The 19,413-nt window shown below is 43.9% G+C and overlaps 1 protein-coding gene across 5 annotated transcripts in view; it reads right to left on the bottom strand.

Annotated features, from left to right (window-relative positions):
• Positions 1–5,235, bottom strand: part of LOC135237811 (filamin-A-like) — a 64,207-nt gene extending 58,972 nt beyond the window's left edge. For 2 of the 5 annotated variants that reach the window (XM_064305294.1, XM_064305298.1), the window contains exons 1-2: positions 5,023–5,234; positions 398–893 (exon numbers count right to left, since the gene is read on the bottom strand). In XM_064305294.1, the coding sequence (XP_064161364.1) occupies positions 398–782 (385 nt within the window). In that variant the 5' untranslated portion in view covers positions 783–893; positions 5,023–5,234. Of the gene's footprint in view, positions 1–397; positions 894–4,926; positions 4,943–5,022 lie in introns of those variants that run through there. The other 3 variants (XM_064305297.1, XM_064305296.1, XM_064305295.1) reach the window with 3 other exon arrangements.
• Between the last annotated feature and the right edge of the window lie 14,178 nt (positions 5,236–19,413).

Below are 19,413 nucleotides of genomic sequence, written 5' to 3'. Positions count from 1 at the left end.
TAAAACCGGAGCTTTGCGCCAGGCCGTAAAATCTCAAATTCACTTGACCTTTTTTTCCTCCTCAGTTATGCGTGTTGGTTTGTTGCAGACTTGCCCAGAGACGAGCTCCGTGTAGGTATGCACCGAAGTATGCAGCTTAAACGTGCTTTAAACTGCGAAAGACGCTGCATTTCAGATTTTACACGTAGCAAAGTTTCCTCAGCTGTGAGCCCGGACAATTAACAGTTAAACTTGTATAAAACATAATTTGGTATAACCCCCAATTATTGTGTCAAATGGTAAAAGCCCCCCATTTCTTTTGTTAATTAAACTAATTCTTTCATGAATATGTTCCTCAGATTTAAGTCTAGAAGCACGCGCTTTTAAATGCAATAATACAGATATAACGGGCACTAACCTATGGAAACAAGTTTGATATTTTCTTTGTCCAGGAATTCAAGCGCCACCGAGACGTTCTCCAGCTGCATTTGCCGGAACGTGGGGCGCTGGTTGTACTTTCGGAACATCTTCTTCTGGCTGAGGACTTCCAGAAGACCGATAAGCCGGAGCCCGTCGCTCAGGTCGGTTTGCAGGTTGGCGATGCGCTTGTTGACGCATTTCAGGTGTTCGTTGCACCAACGCGTGAAGGTGTTTTGTTGGATCTTCTTCCACGGAGCGTCCTCCGCTAGATCCTTCTCCGTGGCGGGCATGTCTACGTCCTTATCCGAGCCGTGGACAGAGTTGGAAACGGGACTCGAAGCGGCAGCGCTCGACTGGTGGAGGCGTGGGTGTGGACTACTCATTTTTATTGACTCGGCTCTCTCACTCGTTCGCTGTCTAGCTTTTTGGGTGGGGTCAGTAGATTTTTTTACAAATCCGCACAGTCCGCGTCTTCCTGAACGCAGCGTATTCCTCTGAAAGTGAGAACACACAAAGACAGTAACATCAGAAATACTTTTATATCAAACTTCTGCGAAGAAGCAAACTTCGATCATTCGAGCTCAGAACAGACCCAAAACCCACGTTTCTATGACGTGTTACCTGGGTCAGTACCAAATTCCAGAACAAGATGAGTTGTTGTAGCCTACAGATTAGAGATGACTGACGGATTTATTTATTTATTTATTTATTTATTTATTTATTTATTTATTTATTTATGGAATAATCGAATCGATTTGAACGAGACAACTATTGTTTTACACAGCACAGATTGGCTACTTTTTATTGAAATAAGACAGCCTACTCGTGGGTATTGTGGAAACTTCAGTACATTGAGTAAGAATCCTGTACAAACCTTGTGTTCTTAATTAAAGAATGCTGCCCAAGACTGGATTAAAATGTATTCAATAATCGTTTAAAAATTAATTATTGTATATTAATTATTGCATAGTTATAGTATATAGCTAGATTCAATATTGAACACAAATAACATCCTTTGGGAAGTCAAATGTGAAACCATGTGGAACTGTGCTTTAAAACAAAAACCCATAAAAAACCTAAGCCGTGTCTACTTTAGTGATGTGTCAATACAGTAGACTAAACTAAGCTTGTTCTATACAGTTAGATGCTAAAATAAAGTAGAAACATTAACTCAGGAAGGCTTACTAAATTATGACTGTACAGTTAGAAAAAATGCTGAAAGCAGCTGCTCTTGCAAATCTAGCTCCTCTGCCAGTGAAAAGCTCTGTATAGATTCTTGTCTCTTGCCAGCGGGTTATCCTCCAATTTATGATCTCTAAACAAGGAGCAAACCTTGTTTAGATCATGGTTCAGATCGTTCAAACTTGTTTTCTTGTTAGTTAACTTTTTTAAAATAATAATTGTATCATAGGTGGTTTTTGAACCCTTTTGATGGAGTTGCTGGGTATACTCTGTGCAGACAAGTTTCCTGGTTTTATGTTCTCACGTTCTTCTCTCCTCTCCTCGTGATCGGTGCGTTGTCCCCTTAGTGTAGGTTTCAGCTCAGTATGGTGCCTGAGCAAGACCAGAGACGCATGTCCCATACAGGGGACAAAAATGAATTGACTGCCAAGTCTTAGGAGGACATGGTCACATGACACAGAGTTGGAACCTCTTGTATATGATAAACGCACATGACCCGTAGGTACATCTACATTAGGCACGTCTCTACTGCAGAAAAAAAAGTTAATGGAAAGTATGAATTATTCACCAACACAGTGCATGCGCAGTCTTATCACTGAAATAGCTTTCTGCATTCTTAAATGAACAGATAAACAATATTTCTCTGTTCATTTTCCAATTAAGTATAAATTGAAATAAAACAGTTCCAGGACGTGCTGGAGTATGCAGGTGTCAGGTAAAACCCAGTCCTTTACTTTCACTAATGATATAGTGGGTGAAGGAGGAGTAAATGGCAAGTTATTTGGCAGAAGAAAGTGGATGTGTAGCTTACAGTCCATTACTAAATAAGGTAACCCTGCCAAAGCCTCTTGTATGGACGTGGTCCATGAAGAATGTTGCTCTTTCCCTTCAGTTACTGTGGGAGAATGTAAAGAATGCTGATGTCTAATGAAGAACCAAAACACCCCTGACCTCACAGAGTGGGGTGGGGTGGGGCTAAGAGTCTGTTTAACAGCATCCGCAATGACGCACCTTGGTCCTTATTAGACTAGATCAGTCCCGACGCACAAATATCGAGTGGCGATCGGGGAGCATTTGTCAGAGCTAATGCTAATTTCTTACCGGAAAAACAAACGGTTATTTCTAAGTGCAGTTGCTCCAATCTTCACGGAAATATTCCTGTGTGTACGAGTTATAATTCACGAGGACACATAGATAGCAAAATTCAAATAAAGGTCAACGAGAAAAATTCTAATAAAGGTCAGCTATTGTGGTTATAGCGATAACTATGCATGTGTACACAAATGAGTGTCCAGATGCAATGATAACTACAAAAAGTTGGAATGCACAACCCGTCTGATCACACGCAGAACGATTTTTAGAACAAATCTACAATTATAAAACAAATCAAACCACCACTGCGGTGCATTGAGTTTGCCAGCGGAAGGCGCGTGTGTGTTGAATGACAGGCGTGGACACTGATAACACTTCGCCGGTGTCGACGCTTGCGGACGATTTATAGTTTATCATCACGGTTGCAGTTATCGTTATAGGTCCCAGTGGAGATGGGCCTGAAACGCTTTGCAACCACAGCTCTAGCGCAGAGTCTGGTGCCCTCTAGGCTCTATGTGCTGTAGAGAAGCTATAGAAGCGTGAAGTTCCAGCTACCCTCTGAAATATTAATTGCCCTTCTAAGAGTGTTATACGAAGTTGGGCCAAACGCTTCCCGCGTTATTTGATGATGGTGAGATGGTTATCATAATCATAATTATTACTATTATTATTCATAAGCTCTATTAAACTGGCCTATTATCTTCACCACATTTAAAGTGCAGAAAGAAAACCGCAACATCCCTCCCCCGGTCATCGTGTACTGATGCGCCCTCATCTGTACAGACAGCCATCCTTCTAGTCACCTAACAATCTATGCTAACTCGACCCTGTCCTGCCCTCAACGGATTTCGCATAGGGACGATACCCATGTCATTGTTACAGTGTAACATTTTTATTTACAGAGGAAGGAGTGAACGCAGTTAAATGAGGAATTATTCTGGAATAGCCTACTTTCTGTATTTATCACTTAAAATCAACACCTGGCGGAATATAAACTTTATTAAGCCTCAAAAGCTCCGCCACTATAAGAAAGGAACTTTTAAACACAACGAAATAACGACTATGCATCTATTGCCTGAGTCAATCGCTTAGATTGCAGTTTCACGTCTGTTGTGTTGCGTCGCTTGAATGCAGCCAAAGAGACTTCCCCTCGCCTGTGGGGACGTAGCATCATGCAAAGTCATCAAGATAAAGATTATTTTGAATAGGTCTGTTCATACTTAGGTAGCGGAGAACAGAATTGCGAAAATAGACTACACTTCGACGGCCCTCTGCAATTATTTACACATTGTAACCCGGGGAACCCATTTTGCCTTTAAGAGGTTTTTTTTTATTATTTTTTTTACTTAAAGAGTGAATCAATGTTGGGGGTCATAACAGGGTATTCGTGACGGGCAACCATATGCCTGTCGGCGCAGAGCCCGGTACGGGCGTACGGGGGCGCAAGCTACTTTCACGTTCCAGTCCATCCAGACACAAAGATGGACTTTACGGTATTGTTGCCTTATTTGGCGAGGAGACCTTAATTAGATTATCCTACAAGAGTGGGGTTTAAATCCAGAGGACGGTCTGATGTTTGGATGTAGCTAGTTTCCCCAGTCCCGAGAAAAACGGAACCATGAAACCTTTTATTACCGACACCAAATGCATTAAACATGATCATGTTTGACATAAATAGGATACAAGCGAATATGGAAGATAAAATAGATTAAGAGGAGACACAAAATTATTGAATATGTTCAGACACCATTGCTGTATTGTAATAATCTGTAATTTTGTGTGATTTAGGCTACTCTCTTTACAACATACTATTATGTTTCAGACATTCCATCGCAATGGCAATTTTAAGCATCAAACTCGTACCTGGCATTATACTGCAATACAATGTGCAAAAAGCAAAAACATATTCGTTTTCTTTCTTTTTTTTTTTTTATCTTGTGCAGGGCACCACGTAGGGTACCACCCAAAACTACCCACACTGCATACTATTATACCTGTTAAACTTTTAGCGGAGGCAAAATTAAATCTTACCACCTAGCTCTTGGCAGCACAAACGTCTTCCAGAATACCGGCATTAAACAATGAAAACCACAGACATCAACATATCCATATTCGAATATTTCGCTCACCGTGACCTTGGTACATCAAGTATACACACACAAAAAAAAGTTATTGCAGCCGGGTTGTAAGAATAAATATCTGTTGATAATTGAACTAAATGCCTCTGAGATGTATATTCAATAAAGTACCTACCGCAAGTAAGAACACCCTTACACGTTCAAGAAAATTGTTGAAACAGTAACAAGCACTTCGATTAAAAACGAGACACGCTTAAAGTTCCAAACTTACTTTTCGGGTTTATGCAATGCCTGTTTTTATGATTTTAAATTATGCTTCTCTCTCTCCCCCGTTTGCCACTCGGGTGTGCGTGAAACTAAATCAGGAAAATGTACTATCGCCCTGTAGCTCCCTCCCCGACGCGTCTCTCTTGGGGAAATGCGTCTTCGGTGAACTCGAGAAAGAACAAGAGTGACACCCCTTCGTATTTTCTCCCTCCTTTCCCTTAGCCGTTGCAATAGCAAAAGCCTTAATTGGTAAAATATCAAAGGGGGGTACTTTTTTCTCCTGGTGCGAGCGCGTTTTAGCAAAGGGGGCTGACGTTATACCGGTGACCGCGCCTTCGGATTTTAAAGGTATGATGTCACCCTGTTCAGCTCGCCCTTGCAACTGTAAACTCGTGTGGGATATCGGCAGTTTTGCTTTTCTTTACCGTCAGATTTAAGTTTGTTGAATCTCACCACTCGAGCCTCTTCCTGGCTTCCTCGGTTAAATGTTTTAACATCAGAAGGAGGTTAATGTACCTGCCCTTTGTTCTTAAACTTATTCAAGCTTGAATTGGTGACGCGCCAAGTAGACAAAGGCACAAATGTATTTTATTTGAGCCACTTTGTTAGATTCTTCAGTTCAAGTCATCATGGGGGGGAACTACAGTAAGAAGTAAATGCAGTGATTAAGCTTCTCCGTTCTCCACTGTTGCTGTTGGGAGGAGAGACATAGGGTTACACTGCGATATGGCCACGTGCCACTGATACATTTGCGCCAGGTACAGTACTTACAGCAGAGCGCGAGCATTCGTATTTGCATTGATGCCTTTCTCATTCACCTGAAGGAGGTGTGAGATGTCTCACTTCCTAGCTGAAGTTTTTAGGAGGAATGTTCCTCCCTGTGGATTTTTAAAGTGGTGTGTGTGTGTGTATGTGTGTTTTGGGGGAGGATTTTTTTGGTTTGGTTTATCATTGTTGGAGAATAGGAACGTCCTTCCGAGTATTAACTCAAATAGGAATGTCCTTCCGAGTTTTAACTGAAATTACATTATTGAAGCCACAAATTGAAGATGATTTGGGGAAAAATGCAATACAGACCACTGAATGCTCAGGGGTTTTTCTTTTTCAATTTCTGAGATTTGCATTTAACTTTGTATAAACCAGAAGACACTGAATGGTGAAGAGGAGGGGCCTGTATGTGGGAGGAGCCTGGACTATTTGGAGGAGGGGCCTGAACTGTGATTTTTACTGTAATTTTTTAAAGATGTTTTGTGTGTTAATTAGCTGGATGAGGGCAGTTTAATTTTTCAAAAATAAAAAAGTTGTTACATATTGTTATGCACTTAGGGGCCTAACAACTATAACGATTGTGATCTGTTTATTAAAAACTAAGAGAAGCTAGTTGTGCACGACTTCTTCTACCTTCCGGAAAATTCCTATGATGGTAAAGACAGGCCATTGCTCATTTAGGACTTTCGGAACATGAGGAAGCAATTTATCTTGCCATCCTGATAGAGTTGGTTAAACGTGAAAAAAGAAAAGGAGACATTCATCTTGGAGTTAGTGTGCCTTTAACCAGAAAAGGAGAAAACTTCTGCCACAGAGCCAAAGAAGGGACTGTAGCTTCGCTGAAGCCATAAAAAAGGTAGTAAAGTGACAAAAGGTGGCATCTCTTTTTCTTTTTTATGCTTTCCCCCTCTTTTCTCCAAATTTGGAAAGCTCAATCAAACTTGCTCTACGATGGTCATCGTAATCTTCACTGTTGAGAGCTGAAGACAAGCATGCGCTCTTGTCCAAAGCACATGATGTCGTCTTCTCTCATTTTCACACCACAGTTGGCGAGTTGTGCTCACGGTTACGATTTGGATGGAGGTGCTTCAAGTGCAGCTCAGCAGTCCTGGCTGACTGAAACACTCCCTCACTGGGTGTCAATCATGAGTTGCACTCCATACCAGACCACAGGGGCCCATCCACACACTGGAACAGAGCCTTAATAAACACCAGACCATGGGGCCCATCCACACCCTGGAACAGAGCCTTAATAAACACCAGACCATGGGGCCCATCCACACACTGGAACAGAGCCTTAATAAACACCAGACCATGGGGCCCATCCACACACTGGAACAGTGTCTTAACAGATGCCAGACCATGGGGCCCATCCACACAATGGAACAAGGCCTTAACAGATACCAGATCATGGGGCCCATCCACATACTGGAACAATGCCTTAACAGATACCAGACCATGGGACCCATCCACACACTGGAACAGAGCCTGAACAGATACCAGACCATGGGACCCATCCACACATTGGAACAAGGCCTTAACAGATACCAGATCATGGGGCCCATCCACATACTGGAACAATGCCTTAACAGATACCAGACCATGGGGCCCATCCACACACTGGAACAGTGCCTTAACAGACACCAGACCATGGGGCCTATCCACACACTGGAACAGTGCCTTAACAGATACCAGACCATGGGGCCCATCCACACACTGGAACAGTGCCTTAACAGATACCAGACCATGGGATCCATCCACACACTGGAACAGAGCCTTAACAGATACCAGACCACAGTAGCCATACCCACACTGGAACAGTGCCTTAACAGATACCAGACCATGGGGCCCATCCACACAGTGGAACAAGGCCTTAACAGATACCAGATCATGGGGCCCATCCACATACTGGAACAGTGCCTTAACAGATGCCAGGCCATGGGGCCCATCCACACACTGGAACAGTGCCTTAACAGACACCAGACCATGGGGCCCATCCACACACTGGAACAGTGCCTTAACAGATACCAGACCATGGGGCCCATCCACACACTGGAACAGTGCCTTAACAGATACCAGACCATGGGACCCATCCACACACTGGAACAGAGCCTTAACAGATACCAGACCACAGGACCCATACCCACACTGAAACAGTGCCTTAACAGATACCAGACCGTGGGGCCCATCCACACACTGGAACAGAGCTTTAACAGATACCAAGCCATGGGATCCATCCACACACTGGAACTGTGCCTTAACAGGTATCAGACTGTGGGGCCCATCTATACACTGGAACAGTGCCTTAATAGATACCAGACCACTGGGTCCATCCACACACTGAAACAGAGCCTTAACAGACACCAGACTAAGTTGCCCATCCACACACTGGAACAGGGCCTTAACAGATACCAGACCATGGGACATTGGAACATTGCCTTAACTGAATGAGCCCCCAGCAGAGGTATATTTGAATTAAACATTTTTTATTATTGAATTATGAATAATTGATGTTTTCTATCTGTAATTTAAGATGGTTGTTATAAAATGGAATGAGACAATTCTCTAAACAGTCTTATATAAGATTATTCTTAGCATTCCCTGTTCCAGACATGTTCTGTCAACGTCCTGGTAATCATTTAATTGTGAGAAAACTTTGTGGAGTATACATTCAAATACATTTAAAGAATGTTCAGAATGTAAAACTTGAAATGGTAAGTTCATTTAACAATTTCTTTAGAAACATTTAATCAAGCCAAAAATAAATTTAAGTGGAATAACAAGACAAAATAAAATGCTAAGGTTATTTCTGTAATGTTCCTCGTGGCATAATGTAAAGGATATCCAAGAAACCGGAAAAGTCAAATGTTGGCAATGTTTACTGTATCATTCCTAGGATGCTCCGGGAACCAAGAAAATTGTTTTCGGAGCTAAAAGTCTTTTGGTGGTGTAAACAATTTTAGTCTTTGTTTCTACACAATGAGTTTGCTGTAAACATACAGTATAAGTGGTTTTTTTTTTCTTATGACATGTACAGCAATCTGGGGAATGGGAAATCATAGAATAAACTCTGCGTTCTTTGTTTAAAAAAATGAATTTGGCAGAGTATTACTTTTAATTATTGTTTTTCCTTGTAAAGCCAGTTTAAGAAAGGACATTCCGCTGGGAATCGGTGTGCAGAAATGTCAACTAAAACCCAGTAACATCGTAGGATGCTCTGTGTTGCTGTCATCACAGCTACTTATGAAATATTCACATACATCTGATAAAACGCACGCTGTAGTATTAAAGAAGTAGCAAAAAACAAAAACACAAAGTGATTAAAGCCTGACAGCAGAAGTTACAAACTGATATGGAATAGAAAAGTGGGGAGGGGCAGTTTCACATGTACACTGCCTCTGTTCGCATTATCAGCACAAGTGTTGGCTGCATGGTCAGGGGTTACCTCTCCTTAGAGGGCACAAGCAGCTGATGCACATGTGTACAGTATGTCTCGCCCTCAGGCTCTCCACCTAAGCTCCCACACCCAAGCTCCCGGTCAGTCTGAGTGACAGTCTGGGACCTCCCACCTTGCCAGAGGACAAGCCTACAGGATCGCCCTCACGCAGCTCCACGGTGGGTGGCGGGCTGTGTGCTTCCATACGCTTGGTTTGATGATTTATGTGGTGTGTGACGCTTAAACAGTCCACGTGGCTCCTGTTATCCGCTGTGTGAAACGAGCTGCCAGCAGTACAGGGGGCTGTTTCCACACTTGCAGATATCACAGCAGACGCCGAAGTCAGAGTCGTTAAAGCTCGCAAACGGTGCGGAATTCCTGAGCCTAGTAGCTTTCACTTTTTTTCACTGCCATTTAAATGCGGCTGCAGCTGCAGGCGATGGGCCATTCCAAATCGTGGTGGGAATTGGAGATGCTCAGCCCCACGTTGAGTGCCAAATTTATTTTAAATAAATTCTGATTCTTCCCCCAAGCATTGAAAACTTTGTGGACCATGTGCCCAATGCGACTTTTGTAGCATTGCGTATACTGTATTTTTTGAAGATTTTTTGATTGCCTAGTGTTCACGTGGCGTTCATGCTGTGATCTCTGCAGCTAATGTAGGAGGGCATAGACAAGCATGTGCTGCACTTTAAATGAAGCATGTGATGTCACCAGGTACACTTAAGCCCACAAGCCAAGCTTTTACAGACATGGGTCAGAGGAAGACATTTTGTGTGCACCTTAAGCAAACAGACCGCTGACATCGGATGAACCAGCAGGGGTCGCTAGAAAGTGATGAAACGCAGATCCTGATTGGCTGAACCCTGGGCAATGCTACCGCCAATTATGCATCGCCTGGTGGGGCTACTGGCCACAGTCGCCACTGGGACTGTTGGGATTCGACCCCAGACTGTGGGGCCCATTCACACACTGGAAGACTGCCTTAATAGGACAAGCCCCCAGCCCCATCAGATCCTTTAAAAATGAAAAATATGTTTCTATTCCACAATAAGGACAGAACTGAATGATTCAGAGCTCCGGTATTGTTCTGTGGTCGATGTGGTTTTACTGTCTTTTTGCAGAAGTGGAACTATTTAAGGACAGGCGCGACTACAGAGGAAAACAGGGTGTTTCTGCTGACTGGTCCGCGTGAGTATTCACAATGTTCAGCTTGCTGCAACCAGACACACCCTCTCGTGAAAAGGAAGTATTCCAGAGTTCTGTGGAACACTGCTGCTAAGAGAAGAGGTTCCTTTCGTAGGACTGAGAGGTTCAGCCTCGTGTCCCCCTCTCTGGGTCGGGACACACTTACGGGGTGAAACAGGACTGTGCCATGCACACTGCCCAGACCCGGTTCTCCCCTGTACGCTCCGCCTGGGCAGGGAACAGGATTTCCCTTTCGTTTCCAGGTCCGGCACTCCGCAGAGTAACGTCCGAGAGATGCCGGGTCCAGGGGCTGCCAGGTCCAGGTCCGGGTGGCCGCGGGGTCCGAGGGCCAGGGAGACGAGAGAACTGATTGGCCGAGGAAAGTTCATGACACAGCGAGAAGGGTTTAGCCGGGCCAAACGCAAAATGACCCCACATAACCCCGCTGCCTTCACTGTGAAACCCCTACTACTGCAGGGCCATGAAGGACAACATGCTGCTAGGAATAAACAAAAATGGATCCTGTTACAAAATGCAAAAAACTACAAAAATGCCTCCTACATGAATGCATCTATAAACTACAATCAAAATGGCAAAATGGTGAAAAAAAGTGTAGGTTGCTTTGTAAGTGGCACAGAGGTATAAACCATTGAAGGTCATCTCCAAATATTGCATATGAAATACATACACAAATACACATTTCAAATATATATATAATATTTATATTTGAAATGTGTATTTGTAACATCGCTCAAGGGTACAACAGCAGTATCCTACCTGAGAATCAAACCAGTGATCTTTAGGTTACAAGACCAGCTCCTTATGCATTTATACTACACTGAGCATGTATATGTGTGTGTGTGAGTGTTTGCGTATGTGTGCGCGCGTGTGTGTGTGTGTGGTTGCTGGGAGGATGCATAACACCGTGACAGCGCGAATGGGTTTGTATGTAAGGAAATTCCCCACCCTTCCTCAGTGGTCAGCCCCACCATCTACTGCTCAGCGCTGAAACCTCATGTTTCAGCAGTCTGCAGAATGATGTCAGACCACTGTCACCCTTATCTTGCTGTAACTTGACTACTTAACTAGCTATACAATGTCCCATGTTCATGTAACCATAACTGCCTCAGCTGCATGAAAGTTAATACCAGCATAACTGTACTGTACTGTACTGCTTACAGTAAAAAGCATGTTAATAATGACTAAGGTAATGAAAACAGGAAACATCTGGAAATGTCCAGTAAGGATGTGGGAACAAGGTAGGCAGTCGCTGATAAAGGGATTTCCCATACAAACGACTTTAATCTCTGAAACCTAACACAGCACAAAATATCAAATCTCATCTTACATTTTTTAAAATTTAAAATAATGTCAAAAAGTGTTATTCTCAATATGTAAACAATGGCAGTGTTCACTAATTATTATAAATTAGAATAATACTGTTGAAAATTTTGAAATCCTGATGGTGGTCTCAGTATTCTCAATAATAAAGATAATAAAAATTTATATTTAAGTTTAAGGTGCACTTCCTGTTTTCTTACCCAGGGTGCTGCTGGCACAGGAGGCAGGCATTAGTTGGGGCGGGGTGGGGGGGGGGGGTCGAGTTCGCCACAGAGGGGTAGTTTATTTGCCTTTGTTGTATCCCTGGTGTATCCTGAGTGGTTTGTCAGTACTGCTTGAGAAGACGATGCACACTAATCACGGTGCACTGCTAATCACCATGCACCGCTAATCACCATGCACTGCTAATCACCATGCACTGCTAATCACCATGCACCGCTAATCACCATGCACTGCTAATCACCATGCACCGCTAATCACCATGCACTGCTAATCACCATGCACCGCTAATCACCATGCACCGCTAATCACCATGCACTGCTAATCACCATGCACCGCTAATCGCCATGCACCGCTAATCACGGTGAACTGCTAATCACCAAGCACCGCTAATCACCATGCACTGCTAATCGCGGTTGCCTGCTAATAACCATGCAGTGCTAAAATCATGCACCGCTAATCGCCATGCACTGCTAATAACCGTGCACTGCTAATCGCCATGCACTGCTAATCGCCGTGCACTGCTAATCATGGTGCACTGCTAATTGCCATGCACTGCTAATCACCATGCACTGCTAATCACCATGCACCGCTAATCACCATGCACTGCTAATCATGGTGCACTGCTAATCGCCATCACGCTAATCACCATGCACGCTAATCACGATGCACTGCTAATCACCATGCACCGCTAATCACCATGCACCGCTAATCACCATGCACCGCTAATCACCATGCACTGCTAATCACCGTGCACCTCTAATCACCATGCACCGCTAATCACCATGCACTGCTAATCACCTTGCACTGCTAATCACCATGCATGCTCACCATGCTAACCATGCACGTAATCACGTGCACCTGCTATCACATGCACCAATCGCAACTGCTAATCACCATGCACGCTAATCACCATGCACGTAATCACCATGCACTGCTAATCACGGTGCACTGCTAATCACCATGCACCGCTAATCACCATGCACCGCTAATCACCATGCACTGCTAATCACCATGCACCACTAATCACGGTGCACTGCTAATCACCATGCACCGCTAATCATGGTGCACCGCTAATTGCTCCAGGGGCCGCCATCACGGCTTGGGAGACCCTCGTGGGCACGAGCTTGGGAGAAGAGAGAGAGAGAGAGAGAGAGAGAGAGAGAGGGGGGTAGGGGGGTTGAAGGCCTGCAGTGAGATCTGAAGAGCAAGGTAATGTTGATGGCAGGGCCTGAGCTGCAGTAAGATCTGAATTACATGCTGATGGCAACGCCTTTATGATGCCAGTATACTGAAAACAAAACTGAACATTTTGTTCGAAATTACCCGTTTTGAACAAAAGACAAGCAGACGCGGTGTTTTGAATTTGTATGGTGTAGTGTGTGTGAATTTGTATGGTGTAGTGTGTGCAAGCCCCAACGCAAACTGTTTGCAGGAAGTTTGCAAGTTTGCAGATCTCCCCATCTGCAATAGGTTCACCCAAATATTACATGATTGGTTCAACTATGTTTCCCTGGTCGTCCCCTCACTGCACTGTCTTGGGGCAGGTTGTGTCCAGATGGGATTACAGGAGATTTCGGAAACTGGTGTCCGATCTGACAGGTTTGCCATGATACAAGAATTAAATTGTGCCTGATTCCTCCTTCCCAGAGGACAGTCTGACCTCATTTGTTAGCCAAACTAAGGATAAATAGTTTGGACAGAAGAAGAGTTGCTGAACTCATGCAGGGATATCGTCATCTTTATGATTGACGTTTTATAACATTTTAATTCCCGGCACAAAATTTTTTGGTGTCAATGATCCTGAACTGTGTAGCAAAAATCCCCCTCAGTGGTGTGGAGTGACATAAAACTAAGAACATCGAGTTCATGTTGAGTATACTTGCATGTTTGGCGACAAGTTGCTGGTGGGTTTTTTTTTTTCTTCAAAAAGTGTGTACGTTGTTTGGAGCATACTGCCTACTGTCACGAGATCGGAATGGAATGCTAATGGTAATGACAAAACCATAGACAGAGGGAAAATGGCGAAATTCAGATCAGATAATGAAAGGGAAACTAAGGAAAGAGATGGGCATTCTTCATGAAGGTAATTTCTGGGTTCACTTCACTGGGTTTCTCCCTGTCTGTTAGAGGATGCTCAAGGTAGATGATCAGCGAGGAGAAAGAGAGGGCTGCAAGAGAGATGTGATCGAACTGAGTTGTTTTGTTAGTGTAGAATAACAGTAAGGGAAATGGGCTGCCAACTTCCAAGTTACTTTTTGATTCACAGGTGCTGCACCTGCTAAAAGCCTTAAATGGGCACTTTCCTTCTGTGTTATCTTGTGGGTCTTCAGTAGGGACTGTGGGGTTCTCTGGCTATTGTCTGTCTGTTATTTCTTCTTGCTTTTAAAGTGGGTTTGAAAAGTAAAATCAAACTGTTGTTTGTTAAGCTCGCCACTGTGGTTGGTGTGGTTGTTTTGTTGAGAGATGCAGCCTTGGCTCTGGGTGCTGGGTGCTGTAAGTGACTTGTATTTTTGCCTGGACAAGCTTTAAGTCCACCCCTGTGACATCACGTAAGGCTGAGTCACCGCTTACCTCCGTCTGCCTCTGCTTGCGTAAGTGCTGTCGTAATGCACCTGTAACCACTGCCTGTGAGGATCAGATCACAGAGGCCCAAAACAGATGCGATCACTGAGTCACATTAAAAATGTCTGAGCGGCCTAGGCTAATGGCGTCTTAGATCCTAACCCTCCTCCGCTCCAGCTATGTCAGAGAATGAGCGGACACAGCACTGCAATTTTGGACTTGGTGATGCACCCACTACCTCTGCGTTAGTTAAGAAAACACAAAGTTCCTGCCTCATCATTTAACCAAAGTTGAATCATGCGCCTCCACGCCCTGCACCAGTGCTAATGGCAACAGCTAGCTAGCAACAGTTAACCCACAAGGAGCCAGAGAGCAATTTAGTGGAGATTTCTGGAGACTGGATGCCTTAAGAAAGACAACAAATCTCAACAAGGACAAAGAGTCAGGACAGCGCTGTAGGCTCTTGTTGAATTTGACACCAAGCAATAGCAAGTTCCTGGTCACATCAACAGTAACAAATTGTATTACTTTAGTGTTATGCTTATTGTTGTTCATTTTGGGTTACAAAAAATGCTGGAGCCGGTAAACTGCGGACACTAAAAGCAACCAGAGGAGGCACTATTGATACAGTTGATAATTCTTCAGAGTGAAACCCTCCGTCCCTGGATACAGCACCCAAGAGCATTACATTACATTACACAGGTTCATGTGGCTGGGATTTGTATTCATATCATAATGAATGCAGTAATTTACATACACACTAATAATTTTCCTTACATGAAGAATTCCTTCCTAATATTTCTCACGTGTAGTAATTGTGTAACAATACTCATTCCTGGCATTGTTTAGATGTAGCAACTGTGTAACCCTACATTACATTGTTGGCATTGCGTAGTAATTTTGTAACACTACAGTGCTCATAGCATAGATATGGAAATCATAGTTGTATAACAGTACTCATTCCTGATGCTTGCTTGGCTTACAACAGCATTACTGTATCGTGTTCTTTTTGGGTAACAGAACTATCCTGTTTCTCCAATAACAAGCGAGGAAGGGAGAGAAGCGATGAGATTTGGCCCACCCAGCTATCTAAACTGAGATCAGATGTGTTGCAGATTCACTCTGAAAATAGCAGAGAAGCAGCAGGGAGAGGGGCAGGCCTAGTGAGCCTTCGCCTTGCGCAAGTTGTCTTGGATGCCCCCTCCCTCGCCCCCTCCACCTCCACCCTCCCCCATTTATGATAGCAGGGATAGAATCTTTCTTTTGAGCCAGAAGCTACAAGAAAAACAAATGTAATGACATGCAGATGATAGCATCTAGAATAAGCACCCCCGGCTCTGAAGCTCTGACCCTCAGAGAGAGTTCTGCGGTCAGAAACAAGGGGGGGGGGGGGGGAGGCAGGGAGAGGGTTTGTCCACTGCGGCGCATCAGGTTCCAACAGGAATGAGGAATCTCATGAATAAACAAGGGACAGTTTCAAACAATGACATTTTTTTAGGAGAATGCAGTCCTTTTGCGCTTTGCTCTCAGAGCTAAAATATCAATTCTGGTTGGTTTGATTTTGAGAATGTGTGCGTGTGTGTGTATGCGTGAAAGAGAGAGTCTAAATCACAGTTGCTGCTACTGATTCACCCATCTTGCTTCCATTATCCATAATAATAATAATAATAATAACAATAATAAATTTAGTTACTAATCATGTCCATATTGATTGGTGTTATATTTGTAATTCAGGATAATTTAAGCAAATACGATGTCCTGAAGCTGAGAATTTTTATTTAACTGTTGTAGGAACCTTTAACAATCCAAGGGAATACAGAATATCCAAAGGATAGGGACGAAGAACGCTAGGAACAGAAATGATTGTTTAGTTAACTTACTAGAAACTTGGTAACAGTTCAACGTGTGCAGTACACAAAGTGCATAGTTTGTACTGTAAATGCATAATTGTGGATCTTGCCTGCTTTCCAGCTTCTTTGACCTGCAGGTTGTGCAGAAAACCCTATTGTACAGCATGGTTACATCCTGTTTCCTACAGTTATTCATTTAACTAGGGCTTGTTTGTCCCGATGCAGACACATTACTATGGTGAAATGTACAGGACTGCACTATTTTAATGTAATTTATTTCAAACGCTTATGAGAGCATATTGGCATACACCTAGTTTGCAAATATTTGAAATGCACATGTAAACATGGCAGACGGATAAATCTGATCTTTCCTGCATCACTTGGGTTATGTGCCTCATATCCGCTCACCCAGAGCAGAGGTCTGCAACCCTGTCCACATACCCTGATTTTCACCCTATAATCAACAACGAGTTCACACCCAAGAACCCAGGTGAGTTTGAGTTCATTATGCAATCAGTAGCTTTAATCGGTCTATTAAGTACTGAGTAACAATGGAAACTCCATGGCTGAAGACCCCTGATCTGGAGAATAGCCCCCACCTCATGTCTCTTCCTCTGTCATTAGAGGGTTGTCGTGTGGTATAATGGGTAGGGAAGTAAACCTGGCTTGTAACGCAAAGGTTATGGGTTTGATTTTCAGGTGGGCTTCTGCTTCGAACCCTTGACCTGAATTTCTTCACTAAATGTCCAGCTGTAAAAAATGGATTGTTTGTAAAAGAATTTACCCTGTGCGAGTTGCTCAGGATAAGAGCATCTGCTAAATGCCAATGTAGTTTTTTAAAAACTGCCAATAGTGAGTTATTGTAAGTTATTGTATTGACCTGTAAGCCTCCCATAGGGGTAGCAGTAGTCGTAGCAGCAGTAGTGGCAGTAGTAATAGTAGCAGTAGTAGTAGTAGCAGCAGTATTAATAGCAGCAGTATTAGTAGCAGTTGTTGTAGTTGTCATATAAAAAGGGGTTGAACTGATTAAATAATTAAGAGCAGAAGTTGGAATAAGAACCCAAAACACACCAGCCCACCACAGACACTTGGAGACTGTTTCCGTTTACAAAAGGGTAAAAACTGGGAAACATGTTTCTCCTGGAGATGGAGGGAGATTCATCTTGGTAACTGTGTGTTGAAGCCTTACAGTAAAAAGTGCATTTCCTCCTCTGACCTTCCTCACAGCTTTCTGGACACAGAAAGCAGTACTGGGCAGGCTCCACCTCCCACTTCTTCTGGGTGTGGATCCTGCCCAGTATTGCTTTCTGGACACAGAAAGCAGTACTGGGCAGGATCCACCTCACACTTCTTCTGGGTGTGGACCATGACTTATCAGCACAATATCTATGGCTCACTCGCTCACACACACACAGTCACACACACATGCCCAGCGTGCAGTCACAAGTGCATCTCATAAACATCTGTGTCTCCTTGGTTGTTATATGAGAAACAGTGAACAGCTTTATCTATCTACTGGAATACCCCTGTTATGAATGGAGGGCATGCCCAAGGTCTGCTCTTACATCCATACACTGGAACAGTGCCTTAACAGATACCAGACTGTGGGGCCTATCCACACACTGGAACAGGGCCTTAACAGATACCAGACTGTGGGGCCCATCCACACACTCCAACAGTGACTTAACAGATACCAGACTGTGGGGCCCATCCACACAGTGAAACAGAGCCTTAACAGAAACTAGAATGTGGGGCCCAGCCACACACTGGAACAGTACCTTAACAAATACCAGACCATGGAGCCCATCAACACACTGGAACAGTGCCTTCACAGATACCAGACCATGGGGCCCATCCACACACTCCAACAGTGCCTTCACAGATACCAGACTGTGGGGCCCATCCACACAGCGAAACAGTGCCTTCACAGATACCAGACTGTGGGGCCCAGCCACACACTGGAACAGTGCCTTAACAAATACCAGACCATGGAGCCCATCAACACACTGGAACAGTGCCTTCACAGATACCAGACCATGGGGCCCATCCACACACTCCAACAGTGCCTTCACAGATACCAGACCGTAGGGCCCATCCACACACTGGAACAGTGTCTTCACAGATACCAGACTGTGGGGCCCATCCACACAGCAGAACAGTGCCTTCACAGATACCAGACTGTGGGGCCCAGCCACACACTGGAACAGAGCCTTCACAGATACCAGACTGTGGGGCCCATCCACACACTGGAACAGAGCCTTCACAGATACCAGACTGTGGGGCCCATCCACACAGCGGAACAGTGCCTTCACAGATACCAGACCGTAGGGCCCATCCACACATTGGAACAGAGCCTTCACAGATACCAGACTGTGGGGCCCAGCCACACACTGGAACAGTGCCTTCACAGATACCAGACTGTGGGGCCCATCCATGCAATGCAGCAGTGCCTTCACAGATACCAGAATGTGGGGCCCATCCACACACTGGAACAGTGAATCCTCCAGCAGCTCTTTTTTTTGTAATGTAATGTAATGTATTCTCTCTCCTACCCTCATTGTTGGCCTTCATGTTTCATTGTTTTTTTTATGCCCTTAGTACTGTATGACATTTAAAACTATTTGCTAATAAATTACAGTATGTCTAAGTGAATGTGTGAGAGAGTGACTGTGTGTGTGCGCGGTTCATGCTTTAAATGGTAAGCCAGCTGTACAGAAGCAGTGAATCACAGTCCAAGAATTTTTCACTCTCATGAGCTTCTGGTCAGCTTCCATTAAAAGCCAGGGCTTTGGTTCCGCTGTCCCACAAGACGATGAAATAATCTCCTGTACAGAACATGCCATTATCTGCACTAGTGTAGGATAACAGCACTGTACACAAGTCTTCAGCTGACTCAAACATTCCACAGTTAGTCTCAGTCACAGCTCTCATTTTCTCAATTTAAGCATATTCACAATTTACTTGAAGGTATAGCAGATCAATAAACATTAAACTGAATCTTCTGGGGGAAAAAATTCCAAAGAAGAAC

The sequence above is a fragment of the Anguilla rostrata genome, chromosome 13 (assembly GCF_018555375.3).
Source record: "Anguilla rostrata isolate EN2019 chromosome 13, ASM1855537v3, whole genome shotgun sequence".
NCBI classification, from domain to species: domain Eukaryota; kingdom Metazoa; phylum Chordata; class Actinopteri; order Anguilliformes; family Anguillidae; genus Anguilla; species Anguilla rostrata.
The sequence above is the reverse complement of the archived record's forward strand: the minus strand, read 5'-3'. Positions and strand labels throughout refer to the sequence as shown.